The following is a 19130-nucleotide window of genomic DNA, read 5'->3' on the forward strand; positions in this document are numbered from 1 at the left end:
CTCTCTCTCTCTCTCTCTCTCTCTCTCTCTCTCTCTCTCTCTCTCTCCCCGTGTGTGTGTGTGTGTGTGTGTGTGTGTACATGTTCACATGTGTGAGTGTGAAAGTCAGTGGTCAATGTTGGGTTCCTTCTCAGTCCCTCACTGGAGCTCATGGATTCCTCCAGACTGGCTGCCAGTGAGTCTCCTATCTCAGCCTCCCCAGGAATTGGTATTACAGGTGTGTGCCACCAAGGCCAATTTTTATGTGGGTGTTGGGACTCTAAACTCAGGTTCTCATGCTTATAGAGTAAGAAATTTACCAACTCAGTCACTGCCCCTCCTCTGCCCCCTCCTCTGTCCCCTCCTCTGCCTCATTTCCTCCTTTTAGTCTGCTTGGTTCTTCTTGCTCTCTGCACTACTAATGAAGAAACGGTCAGGGCTGGGCATTCCATTCCTTTACGTTTTGTCTGAACCTCTGACTTGGTGAGATCACGTAAGTCATGGCTTTAAATGTTACCTCTTCATGGGGGGAGGGTCACCCACATGTTTAGTTCCTGTCCAGAAATCTCCCCTGACCTCTCTACTTATGGATCCATCTGCCTGGTTGATGTCTTTCTTTGAAATCTATGGTCATTGTGAATGCAGCATGTCCAGAGTGAATGTTTCCTTTGCATGTAATCAAACTAACCAGAACCAAACTCAAACCAAAGAACCAAACACACAAATAAACTAAACTTCCCCTTTCTTCATCTTAGGTTCAGCAGCAATTCTTGGTCAGCATAAACCCACGAAGTCATCCTTCTCTCTTGCCTACTTCCAAAAAGGCAGGATATAAATCCAACCAATTCTAATTTCAAATGCTACACAGAATCTGGTTATACCTTCTCTGTTATCCTAGTCTCAACTGGTACTGTCTCATACCTAGAGTTTTGTAATCCTCCTGTTATACCCATAGTTTTTCTCTGGCGTGCTGTTTGCAAGCATGATAACCCGAGTGATTTGGCTCAGATAAATGTCTGTGTCATGCAGCTCCACCTGCTTTAGATTCATGCTCTTCTTCATAGATGTCCCTGTGGGGCTTACTCCTGGGCCTTCCATATTTTGTCTTTTTGCATTTGTTGTCAGCCCATGGTCTCAGCCCGTTAATCTTCGTGGAACTTCTGTTGATTATTCCCATTTACCTAGAAAGCCTTTTCCATCCAGAGCTACTCCATTCTCTAATAGTTTGTCTGCCCTCTCAGCATCCTCCTATACTTACATCAGTGCCTTACATAGACAAGATAACCTAACATACTGTTTATCATTTTTGTGGTTTTATCATCAGTCTTGCTTCATCTAAGGTCATGAAGTCAGGGATTTATGCATGGTTTTGCTGTCTCTCCAGCATCTTAGAGTAGAACCTGACTCTGGTTGTTTGAGCCAGTCAATTAAGAAGAAGTGAGTGATAGTTATACTATGTGCTCATGATAGACAGATATCTAAACAGATGAACAAAGACACAATGATGAAGATGGTTCAAAATTTCTCATGACGCCTAGTTACTACTATGCCCCCTGAATATTTGAGATTTTTATGATGCACACAGGGTACAACCTGTAGTGGACACTGTGTCATCACTGGCTGCTTTTCAGATGTAGTACATATGCAAGCTCATCTAAGCTGACTAGGCTGATTCTGTCATCCCTGAGCTTGTGGCTCCTTTTCATTTCAGATTTCAGCCAACCATACCTTCACACTGGGGCCTCTGTAATCACACAGCACAAGCCTCCTTCCCCACAGGGCCCTCCTCACAGGACTCTCTCCATCTCATCCCATGCTCTCTTCCTAAGGCAACTGTCATTGTCTCATCAGCCAACCCACCCAGCCTTCATGATGGCTTTCTTCTGTAAAATGAGAGGATACATGTGTGGTATCAGTGTACTATTGGGTCCTTGAACTAAGACATTCTGGGCAGAAAGTAAGTTTCAATAAATGTGTCAGGTACAGATGCGATAATAAATATATGCATGATATGTAGTGTTTACGAGTTTGATATTATCAGCATTATACATGTTCATGAAAAAAAATCCAGACAATGGTGAAAGCAAATAAAATAAGGATCTTCCCTTCATAGTCTTTCAACCAGAATTTAAAGCCACAGTACATGTGTTTTCCAGTTTCTTCCTATTCCCGTAATTACATTTCTAAAGTGGAAATACAGAGCTAAGGTTTAGCTCAGCTTAGGAATCCTGTATTATGTATGTTTAATCACCAGACTTATTCTAAAAAAAAAAAACAAAATGGAAATATACAATGTGATTTTTAATTCAAAATTCATCGTTCATGATCCTCATGCTACCACATGATAGCCAAGCACTAGCTAAAGACTTACTTAGGCAATCCCTTATCATGAAACCACATTTCCTTACCTATGTTCTTAACTAGTGTAACTGAGAGTACAATATATAGTCTTCTATTTTCGTGCAATATATTAAATATTTTAAACTTTATTTTGATAAGCTCCTAGGAGTGAAAATAATATGAATTGACTTGCACATTTTAAAAGTTTTCAACAGTTAATCAAACTGACTTTCGTGAAGGTTATTCCATATAGATGTTCCAACCAGCAGACTATGAGCATCCAACTTTCCACATCATATCTATAAGGAGTCTAAGTATGTGTAGTAATTTGTGGTACTATAAACAAGAAATAGATGGTCAGTATGGCACATCTGGGGTGATATCACACTGCTGTGGTTTGGTTCTATCTGTGATGAGTAGGGTTATAACTCACCATTGACTCTGGAAAGCTGCTGGTTTAACAAGGACATTGATCATTTCAGTGAATAATCACTGACAGATCTTATAAAGAAAGTTTTCTAGTTTGTGGATAAAACATGGCCAACTCAGTGATTCATATAACACACTGCCTAACATGACATCATCTTCACATTTTTGAAGTGAGTTTGGATGCATAATGATACATAATTCTTTCAATAATGTACCTGAGCTAGCAAACACTTACGTAGATGGCTTTGATGTGTGAACCAGGCTATCTGCATGGGCTCCACAGCTTCTGAACCATTCACTTTATCTCTTGATAAGATACCTCCTGGATCTCCTGGAATCTCAAGTCTTACTGCTTGGAGTTCCTCCACAGGATGCTGATGAAAGCTGGAGAAAAGCAGACTTGTCTTCAGAGGGAGAAATTGGGCTTCCCTAGAGCTATCAGAGTCCCCAAGCAGAACTCTGGCAGAGAAGCCTGGTGGGAGTGTGGAGTCCAGTGTGGGAGGATGGGAGTTCCACTTCAGAAGAAAGAATGCAGTGGACCAGGAATGATCTCACAGACTCACAACCTTGGGAGCAAAGAGTGCTGAAGGAAGAACCTAGTCCAAGGACTTGAAAAAAGGAAGTTTGGGGTCTGGTTTTTCTAACATTAGTACAGTTCCTATTGAACAAAGCAGGTATTTATTTAAGTCCCACTTACCACACTGAAAAGAATTTAAAGTGTGTTGTTTGCCATGTTTCCTTCTTTGCCATTCTGGATCCTGCTCTTGAAAGATCAACAACTTCCCTTGGCTCACTACAGAGGGATTTCTGTAATGTGTATATGCTTTCAGGTATCTCAGAAGCTTGGTCATGTTTTAGGGATACTCCTGTCTGTTTCCCTGCATTGGGATTATAAACACTTCATTGAGCTCAGCTTTTTGGAGTAGGTGCTGAGAATTGAACCCTGATCCTTATTCTTGCATAGCAAGCCTTTTACCATCTTGACAGTGTCTCCCACCCTAAATTTAGTTTGAATATACTTTTCTCTACCCTCATTTTGAAGTGTCCTTTCTACTATCTTTTAATTTGGTGTCTCCAGGTCACGTCATGAATCCAGATCCAGAATGGCAAAGAAGGAAACATGGCAAACAACACACTTTAAATTCTTTTCAGTGTGGTAAGTGGGATTTAAATAAATACCTGCTCACCACTAAAAGTTTTAAATCTTGTTTCTTGTTTAAGTTAAAATTTTACAGTTTTCTGGATTGAACCCAAAGTCTCTCATATACTAGGAAACTATTCTACCTTTGGCTATCCCTGTGTCTCCCTATCTTCCATTTCTAGAGATTTAATCTTGTTTTTCTCCTGTTCTTTGGATAATTTATCTACTTGTTTTGGCTCTGTTACATGTACTTTTTAAGTTCCTTATTTCGTCTTTAACATTTTCACCCATCTCTTCATTTTTAAATTTCTCTTGTAAATAATATCTTGTAAATCTCCTCCTCTTCATCCCCATCATCACCACCATCCACTTCATCCTCTTCTTTGGATTAGCTTATGCTAACACCACTGCATTTTTATCTTGACTTCCTTTTTTCAAGTGTTTTATTAAATGTTCTCTCAAAGTGTGTATGTGTGAGTTTCTATTTCAGCCTGCTGGGAAAAGATACTTACCTACTTAAAACCTCAGGGCTCACTGCAAGCCCAGCTTTACTGTCCCCGTCTCATCCTGTCCCTATGCCATAGCTGTAGAAAACACCATGCTTCATGGCAGTGTGGCCTCATCAGTACTAAAGAGGCCATTCCTCTGAGTGTCTGTAATTAGCTTGAACTATTGCCTCTAGGAAAAAAAAATGCAGTGTCTCTCATCAGATGAAAGAATATTCCTTTATGTCACCAGTATCCATCAAGCTGAATTTTTGGAAGAGAAAGCACTTCAATTTCTTGAGCATGTTTTTTCCTTTTGAACTGGTGTCCAAGGACTGAAGGTCAGCCACCTATGGCTTCTTACATTACACACACAAATTATACTTTGATTTAACTTTACCTCAGACTGCATTCTTAAATAATCTAATTTTTCTTTTGGTTATATGTGATTGGCAGAAAGTCCACAATGAATTTTCCAAGTGTTTTTCTTTTTTGTGTCTCATCATTACTGTAGGGTGTAACTCACACTTCATGTGTGCCAGAATGCAAGTGGCTGTAGCTCAGAATTTCCTCCTGAGAGTTAAGATTACTAATCTATTATATTGCATGTTAAATAAATCCAAGATTTGACCCATAGCTCCCATAAAAGCCAAAGTCCTTCTGTGATCAAATTGTATCAGTGCACTCCCTTGTCTGTAATTTAGTGTGTCTGAGATGGTCATATATGTATGAGTGGGTGAGGAGCCACTGCTTCCTTTGTGGAGACTGGGATGGGACATAGCATTAGGGAATAGGAATTAGTCTGATGGATGAGCAGAGATTGAGTCTAATCCAGACCCTGATAGTCACTACTCAATTATTTATCTAAAATGCACATATGTTCATTTGCTGAATTTGCCAGTGTGTAGACTCCACCTCAGGCTTTTTGCCTTTCTCAAGAATACCCCATTTCAAGCCAGAAAATAGCTTCATTTCAGCTATTCAGGCAGTAGCTAGTTAGGTTAGCTCATCACCAGGCTTGACTTCAATATTTTAGAGTCTAAGATTAGTCAAATGCTTGGGCATTGCTCATTTTACAAGGAAAGACTCTTATACAACTTCCATAAGGGCCAATATGCAGTGTCTGTGATGCAGGGTTAAAGTAACCCATTAGTGATGCTGAACGGGTATCAGAAAGGCTGGTACTGGGAGAGGTTTGCTGCTCAGAACTCTTGGGATGTATTTGTGACACATGTTACTAAGTTTCATGCAAGTTTCTTCAAAACCCCAGGCTTTCCTCTGTCTGTTGCTATTCCCTTTCTAGGATGTTGTCTTAGAGTTGCCAGCTGGCATGTTGACATACAAGCACCATGCCTTTATCCAGTTACATTCAAAGACAGAAATAAATACAATAGAATTGGAGCAGCACCCTTCTCTTGTTTTCTAAGATAAATCTCCATTATTCCCTTTTCAACTTTCCCTAAAGTCTGCAAGCCCAGAGCCAACTAATGCTTTTAGCTCAAAAGGCAACCAAGAATGAGTTATAGGATTCTCTCGGCTCCCATTTTGAGAGGAAGATGAGGGGAAGGAACAGAAATGCCTGTTGTACTTCTTTTGAAGGTCTTTACCACAGCAGTCAGAAGTTGTCTCTCCATCACTCCATCCTACCTACATGAATTAACCCCTCTTTGCTACACTGTCAGTTATTTTACCTGTACAAGTTAAATGAATGATTCATTCACTGGATATTAACTAGTGGCAGTATACACAAATCTGATTGTATTTTCCCACCAGAGTGATGATGGCTCACATTTGTACAATCATTTGATATCCATTGTTTCCATTATCTTCATAAAGACACTCTGAAATTTCCATTTTTGGGACACTCTTAGATGTTTAAAATGAGAAAACCAAAATTGTAACAAGACAAGCAAAGGCCAGTAAATGGTGTCTCCAGGCTTTGTGACCAAAGCTTTCGTCAAGGCCTTTCACTTTGTTTACAAGATATGCACCTAAATAAAATATTAATGAGTGCTCTCCCTCCTTCTAATAGCATAACCTTCTACTGCAAGCCCAGCCCCAGCACCTGTCCCTGTGTCATAGCTGTAGAAAACACCATGCTTCATGGCAATGTGGCCTGCCTCTTCAGTACTAATGAGGCCATTCCTCTGAGTGTCTGTAATTAGTGTGAACTATTGCCTCAAGGAAAAAATGCAGGGTCTCCCATCAGATGAAAGAATATTCCTACATGTCGCCAGTATTCATCAAGCTGTATACTTGGGTGCAGACCCATGTCTAAGCTTTCACATCTAGTTAAAAACTCTAAGACCTGTTTACAGGAAGCAGTAGTAGCTCATAAAAAGAGACTTTCCTAGAGCATTCCCTCTACATAGACCATTTGGATGACAGTGAATTGAAAACCAGCTTACAATATATATACAAGAGAAATGAGAATCTGTTAAAATGTACTGTGATCTCCTTTATGACTATTACATAACTGTTGATTAAAAATTCCTCACTAGCAAATATAGTCCAATAGTACATTAAACAATACAGCAGAATCCAGAAACATTTATCAGAAGGATGCAAGAACAGTTTCTTTATTTAGAAATCTTAATACATCTAAGACAAGGTACACATGAGAATATTCTTAGTTTGACGGAAAGACAATTGATCAAATTCAATAATCATGATTGATAGAAGGTATTTTGCAGGAAATGACACCACTTTCTCACCACGATAAATGAAACCCATGTATTTTGATAATGAGTTCATATTCTTTCTCTCACTCAGCTAAGGACCCTGTCACTTCTACTCTGTTTAATGATGCCAGTTTTATAGCCAGAGAAAGTGCTTAGAGGATGAGACCTAACACAGAGAATGAAGACACATCTTTTTCAATGAAACGATGTAGTCAGCTTGGAAAATAAGAACCAAAACTGAATTCAAGCAATAAGTGAACTCAGTATGATGGCCAAGTAAAGAATTAACAATCCAAACCTGTAATCTCCATGTAAATAAACAATGACCTGCTATAAACTTAACAGGCAAGAGAAGATTCATTGTATTCTAGCAACAAAAGATAAAAAGTAATTAAAAGAAATGTGAAAAATGTGTTTGGAAACAATTATTATTACTAAATCATAAAAGTTGAAAGAAGGCATACATATTTGGAGGGATAGAATGACTTTACATGTAAAGGTATTGTTCATTCACATTTAACTCAAGATAAAATTGCCATCTTAGGGTTAGCTGATCTGAGAGTTAAACAGTTCATTTTAAACTTTATTTGGAAATGTTAGAACTAGATATCTATTCAAACTCTAACAAAGAAGAAAACAATTGCTGATGAGTACTATGAGTATTTCTAAATAAACCAGTGTGGCTGTAGTCAGCAGACATGCAACCCAACAGGATAGAAGAGACCTGAAGTAGATACAGGGACAGATGGAAATCGAGTACATGATGGGGATTTGATCTCATATCCGCAAGGAAAGGTGGACTGCTTGACAATGCTCTTGGAACAACTGTTACATAATAAAATTACCTTTTAGATAATAGATCATGTATGAAAATAAATTCCAAATTGGTTTAAGGTTCTGAATATAAGAGAAAAAAAACAGACACAGAGAGCATGGAGCTATTCCTTTATAAACACCCCATGGATAATATTTTACGAATGAAAAATTCAGAAGCAATAAAATAGATCTTATTTAAATTGCAAAAATTCTTTTCATTTTAAAACTAGAGCTAAGAATTTCTGTAACTAAGATATGAAAGGCAAATTAATTTTAAAAAACATAGAAAACTAGAGATAAAGTTGACAGTCTTGACAGAAGATAGTTGTTTTTCAGAGGAAAAAAAAAGCAAAATGTTTCTTTGACAGGTGATGGTGTGTTCAACTGCCCTGCGTGAATGAATACCACCTCCTTCATCCCAAGGGCAGCATCAAGAAAGTGGGTAGTCTGGCTTCTCTAGTGTCATGTGATAATATGCCTGGGACTTCCTAGGCTGTGTGAGCTTCTTAAGCGTTATACTTCAGGTTTGTGTCATCCTTTGTAAGGACTCTTTTTTTCTCCTTTTATAAAGATCTAAAACATAGCCTTGGGTTTCTTATTCTCTAACCTGCTTATCAGATGGGCACAGATACAATTTTGGCAGCATCCTCTTTTGGCAGGACTGTAAAGAAAGCAGGCACTCATGTGTTGCTGGTAAAAGTACAAAACAGCACAGTCTAATGGAGAAAAATCTGGTAATGTTTTAAACAGCTACTGATATTCTTACCTTTTGACCTGGGTATTCTGTTTCTGATGATGTTGTATTTCCTAAGAGAGAACAAAGTTATTCGTTGTGGTGCTTTTGTCCATGTAAAAATGGTAACAAACCGGAAAAAAGATGGAAGCTGATAAAAAGTATTATTTATAAGGCGTGTGGGGAAGAAGGGGAGAGACTAGGGTAGGAGAGAGATTTCTTTTGACATGCTTTTCTAGAGCATTTTGAGTTTCAAAATATGACATTTTTCACATTTAAAAAATAAAGTTAAACCAAGGGAGGAAAGTGTAAAGTTTCTAAACTTAAAACAAACTGAAACAAAGGCAGCTAATGGTTATTAATCTAGAACTGTAATTGCACAGGGAATCGAACTTATTCTGTGTGAACATTTTAGCACAGTATTGACTCCAAACCCCAACAACTCCAACTAAGGATACAATCCTGTGATAAAATCCTAGCTTTATTTCAGACTATAATTTTCAACAATTTTGATTATGGCATAAAACATGTACATTACTTTGTTAATAATTTTGAAAACATGCTTTTTTTATTTTAATAGAAGAGATAGAGAAATAAAAGAACAAGGAAGAAAACCTATGATATTACATTTCAGCTGGAAATAGCAACATTAATTTATGAGTTTTTAAACATAAGAGGCTGTGATTGCTAAAAGACCACCCCAGAATAACATCTATTGCCCTATGCTGGTCCCATCAAGTCTGATCAGGAGAGCCCACTGTGAGCCTGGGATATCTGCTATCACAAAGTCACCAAGTGTTCAAATATCATTAAGTATTATGTTAGCAGATACTGGCTGGAAGGAACTCTCAATGACTAAACAGGAGATGATGCTTGTACACTTACTATATGGGGCTTTGAGAGTAGAGAGATTCTGCACAGACTAGGTAACATAGGTGTCATTTATTCTTCTGTTAGTCTTATTACATCAACCTCCAGTGAAACAATTCAAGAAATGATTTTATCCAAAATTTCTAGGTCAAGGCTGCCAAGGTATCACAACAGATAAATCCATTTGGTACCAAGCCTATCTACTTGCTTTTCCTCACTGGAACTTTGATGGTAGAGGAGAGAAGCTACTCCAGCAAGTGATTTTTCTCTGACCTCTATAGGAACATGGGCTCGCACTTACAAACTACTGCCCTCCTCATACACTTGCAAGCTGCACATGAACAATAAATAAGATAAATACATCTAAAATATTTAAAAGCACCTTATGGGTAATTGAAATTAAAACCAACACTGGAGTGCAGGATATTTCTAGCATCACAAAGTATTGCTTATCAATAATGGCTAGTTGCTCATGGAGAGGTGGGTATTATCACATATCTTAGTAATCAAAGTTAGCAACATAACAGTGAGAAACTGAATTAGCTGTTTTCTCATGTGATATTTGGGAGGCACACCTTGCCACTGATGTGTTTCTTCCAATCATCCTAAGCCAAAGTCTTCTTAAGCCTCAGACACAATACCATTTGTGTGTGGCAGGAACGGGCCGGGGGTGGGGGGTGGGGGTGGGGCAGAAACTAAAGATACAAGTTTAATGGCATCCAAGGAAGCTGTCCAGGAAATCCAGGAAAAATGCTGTAAGGCAACTGTATACTTTAAGGGTGTTCAGTGTGGCTGTTCTTTGGGTAGCTCACTTATCACTAGTCTCTAGAATTGGTCATTGTTCTATACTTTGAATTGCTGTGTTCCATGCTCCCACCACAAAGCCCTACTTCATAGGTCCCAAAGCAGCAGGTCTTCTGGAGCTGTGAGCCAAGCCTACCTTTCTTCCCCATAAGTTGTTGACTCAGACCTTCACCTGAAAGCTGATTAAATAGAGCTCTTGGTTTGGACTCTATATGGAGCCTCAGTTTCCTCAACTCTATCAGAAATGAGCCCTGGTCATGGGCATTACAAAGCCACAAGTCAAAAATAAAGCTTTATAAGAACAAAGGAAGGTAATCATCCACCAGAGGAGTAGTCCTTGAGTGCCTCAGAAAATAATGCAGCTGTTGGAACCCCAGTCATCTAGTTCTTTCTTCTTGCCACTTTGTTCTTTATTTTTACTCATTTTGCATGGTGACAGTCATCCCCACAGCTTCTGAGTTCAAAAATGACAGTTCATTTACACAGAGAGGCTGACCAATAGGCCCTCAATTCAAATTCTGCACATCCAGGGTAATCTGAATATGGCACACTAGGTCCCATAGTCTCATGTAGGGCAGTAAGCCCAAGTCAGGGTGTCAAGGTCTGTGTGGGAGATATAGATGCTAGGATGGATTGGGGTTGGTAGGAATGGGCTTTATTGTGTTGGAGACTTAACAGATTGTGAGATAATAGATAGTACTAGCTTATTCTGTGTGGACAGAATGCTTTCTAGAAGATATTCACTCCGTTTAAAATGTTTAATGTGTGGTGTGTTATAAATATGTGATGTGTGTATTAGCAAGTGTGCATGCATGTGTGCTTGTGGACGGGTGTGTTCATACATATGGAGGCCAGTGGTGGACCCTAGTTATCTTTCTTTGGCCACTAATCACTTTGATTTGGGATCAGGTCTGTCACTGAAATTGAAACCATGCTGGCTATTCAATGCGCTTCAGGTATCCGTCCATTTCACCAAGTACTGGAACTGCAGGAATCCTTTGACATGCCCATTTTTATGTAGATGCTGTGGATCCAAACCCAGGTCCTTATGCTTGTCTAACAAGCACTTTGACCACTGAACCATCTCTGTAGCCCAACGTTAGAACCTCCCCTTTTAAGCAGTATTTCATAAATGCACATTTTCTTTTCTTTCTACATTCACCCCCACCTTTAAATGCATGTCACCTTTTCATTCATTTCTCCCCTTATAAGCTGGTTCTTACTTTTCTGGAATAAGTGGGATGTACACACACATACACACACACACACACACACATATTGAGGTGATTCTATATCACCTCATAGAAACTTAAACTATAATGCTAATAGTGATACTTTTGAAAAGATAGATAACATTATTAATAATGCTTTATTTTGATAAAAATAATTTCAAACACAGACTTGGACTAGAGAGCCTACATCTTGCAAGAATGTGTTGTGTGAAGCCTGAGGCTCATCAAGCAAAGACCATTATCAGTCGCCCATTTTCCTCATGGTGCTGAGATCAAACCCATGTCAGGCAGGTGTTCTGCCAGTCCGTTATCTTCCCAGCCCATAGTGAGCAGTCTCCTTTCACTTAAGAAAAACAATCTCTAAGGTCTTGGCTTCACTTTGAAATGACGATGTACTCAGGGGCTTTACAAAGAATCAAAATCACTTAGCTTTAAGAGGTACAGCATAGTTTTCCTAGAGATTTCTGACACAGACATAGGTGTAAGGCTAAGGATTACTTCTTTCACTCTGCAGGTAGGGTATGTATGAGGTCACTAGAGGAGATAGAAAGCACGTAGGCAAGCTTGCTGTATAAGTCATTTACTCTAAAGGTTCCTTGGCCTTTGTTCTTGCTATCCGACACTCATCAGGCAACACACAGAGTGCCTTCTATCTCATTCATGAAGGTTATCTAGGCAGTAGATGCAGGTATTTTGTCTGTCTGTCTGAAGTGAGTTCTGACTTTCAGGATGTTTCTATAGTTCCTTGATTTAATGCAGCAAAGGTGAAGTTTTTTCTTTGTCCTACTACACAAATCACCATAACTCAGCAGTGAAACCAGTATCTTCCCCTCATTTCAGGGGCCTAAGCCTGAATTCTAGCATGCTCACAGATAAGAATTCACCTTGAGTAATCAGTTTAACTTCTAAATATTAATTTTTCCAAAATATTAATTTTTCCACAGTTGGGTGGTTTGGTGTGAATAAAGTTTATAAAGAACAAATGATTTGCAATTTTTTAAAAATAATTTATATGAAGCTTTATATCAAAGATCTTTGGGCTCTATGTTGATGAAAGACATGACTATTTTTAACATAAAAGTCCTTAACTATTTTCTTTGAATCCACATTTCAGATTATTTGAATATATTTTACTCTATAAAGATGGAGTGATGTTTCAGATTGAACAAGCCACCAAACAGTGTGCAAAGATCCCCTTGGCGGAACCCTGGGATCCTCTCGACATTCCCCAGAATTCTACCTTTGAAGATCAGTACTCCATCGGAGGGCCTCAGGAGCAGATCATGGTCCAGGAGTGGTCTGACAGGAGGACAGCCAGATCCTGTAAGGATGGGAAGGATTCCCACACTGCATCTCAGGGTGTATGCTGGGGAATGTACTCTTTAAATCTCTTACTGAATGTAGTTGTTGGGGAAAGTCACATGCTTAGATGAGGTTTTAAAGCCCATGTAAGTCCCTTGTGTACTTGGCAACTATGTGTTAACCATTTTCTTAGTGGATTGTTGAAACACCTCCCTCTTCTAGTGTCATATGCATGCCTCTGTCACTTTGGATCTAACAGGATCACCCTTTGCTATAGACTCTTCATGAAATCCGTGAGGTCTGTGACCTAAAGGAATTTTTTCCAATAATACTCCTGAATTAAGAGCCAACCTTTACTTTCCCACCTTTGCTTCCTAAAACTGCCTTGTCCAGACCTGCTCCATTATTCTAATTATTCTACATTATTCTAACACAAACAGGCCTGCTTTGATGCAAACCATTTTTTTTTAAATTCTGAGGTTGTTTTTATAGAGTAGGTATTCAGTCTATAAGAAACAATATGGCATTTAACCACAACCTTAAATGTAAAATTGCCATATGGTCCAGAGCATCCAACTCTGAATATATGCTCAAAAAATGATGGCGGACACTCAAACAGCTATTTGTACATCCTTATTTATATTGGTTTCATTCCTACAATCAAACTGTTGGGAACAACTCAGATACCGTCAGCAGATAAGTAGATAAACAAAATGTGATACTATGGTAGAGTAGTTTCCATCCTTTGAAAGGAAGAGAATTCTGGCATATGTAGTAATATGAGTAAGACTTGAGGCTATTATGTAAAGGGAAACAAGCCAATCATAAATGATAGATACTGTGTGCATGAAGTGCCCAAATCTATCAGAAAGTCAGTAGCATGACTGTTGCAAGGTATGGGAGGAGAGGAAGATAAGAAACCATTGAACAGATAAGAGTTTTCAGTTTGGGCAAGTTGTAAGGTAAGTGATGACGATTGTTAGAAACCAAAGTGAATGCCTCCATAATGAGTCCTTGAACAAAGTTAAGAAGTACATTTTATGTCAGCTGAACGATACCACAAAAATGTTCAGGAAGTTTGCCTCTCTGCTCTCTGAAAATGTCAAATGTTTTCTTCTTTAGATGAAACCTGGATTGGTGTTTATACAGCCAAGGATTGTTATCCGGTCCAGGAGACCTTCATCAGGAACTACACTGTGGTCCTGTCCACGAGGTTCTTTGATGTGAAGCTAGGAATTAAGGACCCCTCTGTGTTCACCCCACCGAGCACATGCCAGACAGCACAGCCAGAGAAGATGAATGAGGACTGCTCCTTGTGAACTTGCAGGAGCAGAAGCCATGACCTCAGCTCTTAGTGACCTTGGGTGGGAATGGATTAGAGACTAGTTTGAAAGCAACTCTTCACTGGAAATAAACTAATTTTAGGAAGATAAACTCTATGTGGACTTGCTTGTAATCTGACTGTGGCTGCTCAGCTGTATCTTTTGGAAAGAAACTGTTTGGAGCCATCCTTTCTGTGAACAGGTGTGTACTCAGTGCCACAGAGTAGGAAAGGGTGGGGGTAGCATCAGCACAAGGAGTTTGCTTCTGCAAGGTGAGACTTTTATTATTACCAATAAGAATCAAAGGTGATAATAAGATATAGAATAATTTTGTTCAGTTCTCTCCTTACAAAGAAAGTCCCTTGCTTGTCTGCACCAGGGTAGCAACAGTTCCCCCTGACACCACGAGGTCTCTGGCTACTATGAGATGACCCTTGAAGATTCTTTCCAGACTTGAATTTTGTGGCATGGCCCACTATATCTAGACATTCTGCAAGGAAGTAGAAACTTGTAATACAAAGTAATGATTCCTCTGAAGAGAAAAGAAGTTTTAAGTGGGAGGCTTGGACAATCTTAGTATTTATATGTGAGATGAAGTGAGAGCCGTGTGCTGCTTTGTGTACAAGAGTTACTGACCACTGTGCTGAACCTCCGTGTCTTTTCTAGTGGGCAAACAGGCTTCCAAAACAGCTCTGAACTGGGAGGCCACCAAGTAAGGCTTAGAATTCTCTGCTACTCTAATCCTTTAAGTATTAAATGCACTAGGCAAGTAGCCCTTGCCTTTCCTTTCCTGAATCTCTCTGTAACCACACAACTGTGTCTATATGCCGTCTGTTCATGCTTCCAACGCCAGCTCACATGTGACCTCTGTGAGCTTCTCCCATGCCTGAATTCACTGCACCTTACAGCTTGGCATGCCTTGCTCACAACACTCATTATTCTGTGTGAGGATTTCCTGATTATTAGAAACTGACCTCTGCTATCCTGGGTAAGAACCCCTTGAGTACGGGTACCATGTTCTGTTTACTTTAATATCTCCAGCATCAAGAAAGTGCCTGGCACGCAGTCCGTGCCCTTAACATTTGTAGAGAGGAGCGCTCCAGCTCTGTTAGTGTTTAGTTTCCTCATCTATTAGACAGGGTTGGTTTTTCTGGTTGCTATGGAGACTTGTAGTAATACAACTTACTATTCTAGATTCTTCTATTGCTGTGTTTCATTTGGCCATGTATCATCTTTTGTTATTAAGAGAAATGTGTGATGCTTGCTTTAGGCTATAGCAATCTACATTGTAATTTATCTATACAATTAAACAAATTTTATGACACCCTACAAATTGTTCTTTGATGTATTTGTTACTGTAATAAATACGGATGAACTGAATTATAAAGAAGATAAAATCCTTCTGTAATAAGTAAATAAAGTACTTCCCATAATCAAAACCAGATCGGTTATCTTCAGAGCATAGTATGTCTCATTTTCCATAAAGTTCAGTTTTCAGTTGCCTTGGATAGATGGAAGCTTCAAAGGCAGTATTGATGTGTTTTCTTGAGTAAGTTGTCACTACTAATCAGGATCCCAAGTAACATCATAGTGCAGTTCTTACAGCTACTGCTTCTATCCATCTTCTCAGCTAACAATAGGTCCAGGTTCATGGCATCCTTGGCTTTGGGAGCTATATTTACACCTACTACCTTTTCTCTGGTCTATTTTTAAGAAACCATCCAGTTCTCATTTACCTGTAATGTGTGTGTGTATATATATATATATATATATATATATATATATATATATATATACTAGCATCAAGCTGCTGTCCCCTACAGTAGCTAAGCTGATTCCTGAAATCACAAAGAAGAGTGAAGGCCAACCAAAGACCAAGAAGAATGTCACAGCCACAGTTCAAGAATTCCAGCCTATAAAGAAATTGTGGCAGTGCTTGCCTTTTTCTATATCCCCACCTACAGAATGGCCTTTGTCCAGTCCAAACCATATATCTGCTCAGCCCCATGACTCTGGGCACATCCATGTCCATATCCACAATCAAAGCAGAAAGTACAATGTATCTTATTCATGGACACAAAAAGTGAGTGTGTCTTCTTTTTTCATTTGACCCATTCTAGTAATTAAACCCTATCACAGAAAGTAATAAAAAAGCCCAGAGAAAGTTTTATATCTGATGAGGAACTCATCATGGATCTTATGGCCCTCAGGTACTGTGTTTCTCCACCACCTAAACAGCCAACAGAGCCCCTCAGCACAACAAACAGGCCTTTTGCACCAGGCTGGTGGCTCTTCATTATCTTCTTTGAGAGATAGTGCCTGAGTTACATCTAAGTATCAGGAGGGTTTCTTTAGTCAGCAGGTCATAGAAATATGCTAGTGATCACCCCTCAAAGTGAAGAGGGATATCAAATAGGTTCAGGACTACAGCTAATAAAAGGACTAGGCAGTACACTTGGCATTTGGAGGAATATTCACACCTGCTACCCTTTCTTTGATCTATTTTTTAGAAACCATCTTAGAATGGGGAAAACACTCACTTTCTGCATCCATGAGTAAGGCAGAAAATTTCTTTCCTACTTTGAATAGTGATATAGTTTGAGATGTGGCCAGGGTCACAAGTGGAGTGGAATTTTGTGGTTTGGAATGGACAAAGATTGTTCTATTCCTGAAATATGGCATTGGTCCCTGAAGTTTCTGCCTCCTTATTCTACACTGGAACAGTTTACTTCTTTCAAGGCAAGATTGCAGCCTTTACATTGCTGTGAATGTTTCATGTATCAGCAAGTGTACCTGGGAGTGCTCAGCATCAGTTCTGTGTGGTCAAAGAAGGTCCCAACCTAACATAGAACCATTGCCTGCTTTCTGCACTGGTATATGGGCACTAAGGTACCCATCTGGAACTTCTGGTTTCAATTAAATCCTTATGAAGACAACTTTCTCATCAGAAGCTTTGGCACTTACAACTTAAAATCATAATGTGGGACACACCTACAAAGTTATCCAAATATTTAAAGAAGGCCACAAATTGCATCGCTAATGAAATGTACTACAAAGCACATGCAGTTTCCTACAACTTTAAGTTCACATCACCCAACCGCTCCAGTTTAACTCTTGCTGGATTCTTCTACCACCTCTACCTATAGCTTTCCCATGAATCTTTTCATGCACCGGGCTTGTGTATTGCCCACACAACCTGTGGTGTTTTTCACTTCTCCAGATGTATAGATCTAACCTTCCTCCATCTACAGAAGTACCTCAAATGTAGGAACAATGCATCTGTCATTCATGTGTAGTCAAAATAATTCCACAATTTCAGTTGGATGAGAGAATGAGTCTATCCAGCCAAAGATCTGTGTGTGATTTAAAAATGTGACTTTAGCCCCAAAACCTAGAGGAGGCTAGACTCCCAGGAGCTCTAACATGCCCAGGAGTGCAGGATGCTGAAGGAACATGGTGGCTGCCAGAGCAATGTGTGAGACATGCTGATGCCGGTACAAAGAATGATGCTGACCTGTGAGCTTGCTGAGTGCCCTGACAATGGTGACTGGGAAGCTGTATTGGACACATGTTCCTGACCCACCATTGCTTACCTATACCCCTAATGGGACAAACCACTTTGCCTCGGATTTTTAGACCTTGTGGAACAGAGAATCAAAAAGAGAAGTTATAATGACTCTTGTATTGTTCTTAAATGTGACCAGTTATTCAGACTCAATCATGTACTAGCCTAGAAATCAATCTAATATTGGAAATAACAGTCTCTATTTGGAAGTCTGGTTCTGGGCATTTTCAGAGACATATTAGGAAGTTAGCTACAGTTCTCTATGATGTTATGTTAGCAAGAGATAAAGTTGGGGCAGGATCTGGATTTCAAACAGGTGTTAGCACATGTGTTAAGGCTCTTTTAATTGTCAAGTTAAAATTACTTTTGTTTCTTCTACAGTATTTAATGTAAGTTAGATTGATTGTACACCTTCTAAGTGTATTAGTGTTTTGAAATTTGGCATGTCAGTTGGGGAAGTCTATCAACCAGCTTTTGATTCATTGCCCTGAATACCACAGAACTTTGGTATTCTAAAGATAGCTTTCAAGTACTGGAAGAAATGAGTCAGCCTTTAAGCAGAAGCAAGAGGGTAGTGGGCTTGATTATTGATGGTATAACAGCTTTAATTTCATTATTTCCTAGCACCACTGATTCTTCGATTGCTTTGATACAAGAAGTTAAGATAGCTACTTTTGTTAATCATTTAGCAAAAAATGTTACTAATGTGTTGAATATACAAGAGGATTTAGATAGGCATTTGGAAGAATGGATTGATGTTCTTTATCCTATTCAAATTATTAGAAGGAGGTTCAGAATTTAAGAGTAAGAAGCCATCTGGAGTGTCATGCCAAATACCACTGGATTCATGTTAGTTCTAAAATTTACAGTGGTAGTCATTATAATTAGGAAAAAGTTTAAAGATACCTGCAACATATTTGGCATAATTCTAAAACAACTCTCTGGATGTTTTAACTTTATGTAGTGAGCTTCTGAACTTCAAGAATGCTTTTCTGCTGAGTGCTGATGTGGTAGATACTGCTGATAAAATTACCCATGGCCTGAGATCAGTATTTCTATTTTGGTCAAGCTTCAAAAATGACATATATAGCTTGATCATGCTAGCCTTTTTTGTCCTGGGAATACTTTTATTCCTGCTCATTGTGTTTAAGCTTTAACAACATCAACATGATGGCAGCCAAAGTATATGGCTTGAACCTGAAAATGGACCCCCAGACAGAGTTATTAAATTAACAAGCTGGCAAGCCAAGGACTTGTAAGATTCTGCACAGAGCCTTATCAACCTAAGACAGGAGTGCATTGCTTTTGATAATGCATATTTCATGATGGGTAAGGAAAACATTCTTTTTTTTTTTACTTTTTTTCTAAAATTTTTATTAGATATTTTTTATTTACATTTCAAATGTTATCCCCTTTCCTGGCTGTCCCCCC

General features: G+C 39.0%; 1 protein-coding gene across 1 annotated transcript in view; it reads left to right on the top strand.

Annotated features, from left to right (window-relative positions):
- Window positions 1–15585, top strand: part of Epdr1 (ependymin related 1) — a 25386-nt gene extending 9801 nt beyond the window's left edge. The window contains exons 2-3 of the mRNA XM_028789284.1: window positions 12625–12833; window positions 13935–15585. Coding sequence (XP_028645117.1) covers window positions 12625–12833; window positions 13935–14131 — 406 coding nt within the window. The 3' untranslated portion in view covers window positions 14132–15585. The remainder of the gene's footprint in view (window positions 1–12624; window positions 12834–13934) is intronic.
- Window positions 15586–19130: the final 3545 nt, after the last annotated feature.

This window comes from Grammomys surdaster, unplaced genomic scaffold (assembly GCF_004785775.1).
Source record: "Grammomys surdaster isolate TR1022 unplaced genomic scaffold, NIH_TR_1.0 125807, whole genome shotgun sequence".
NCBI classification, from domain to species: domain Eukaryota; kingdom Metazoa; phylum Chordata; class Mammalia; order Rodentia; family Muridae; genus Grammomys; species Grammomys surdaster.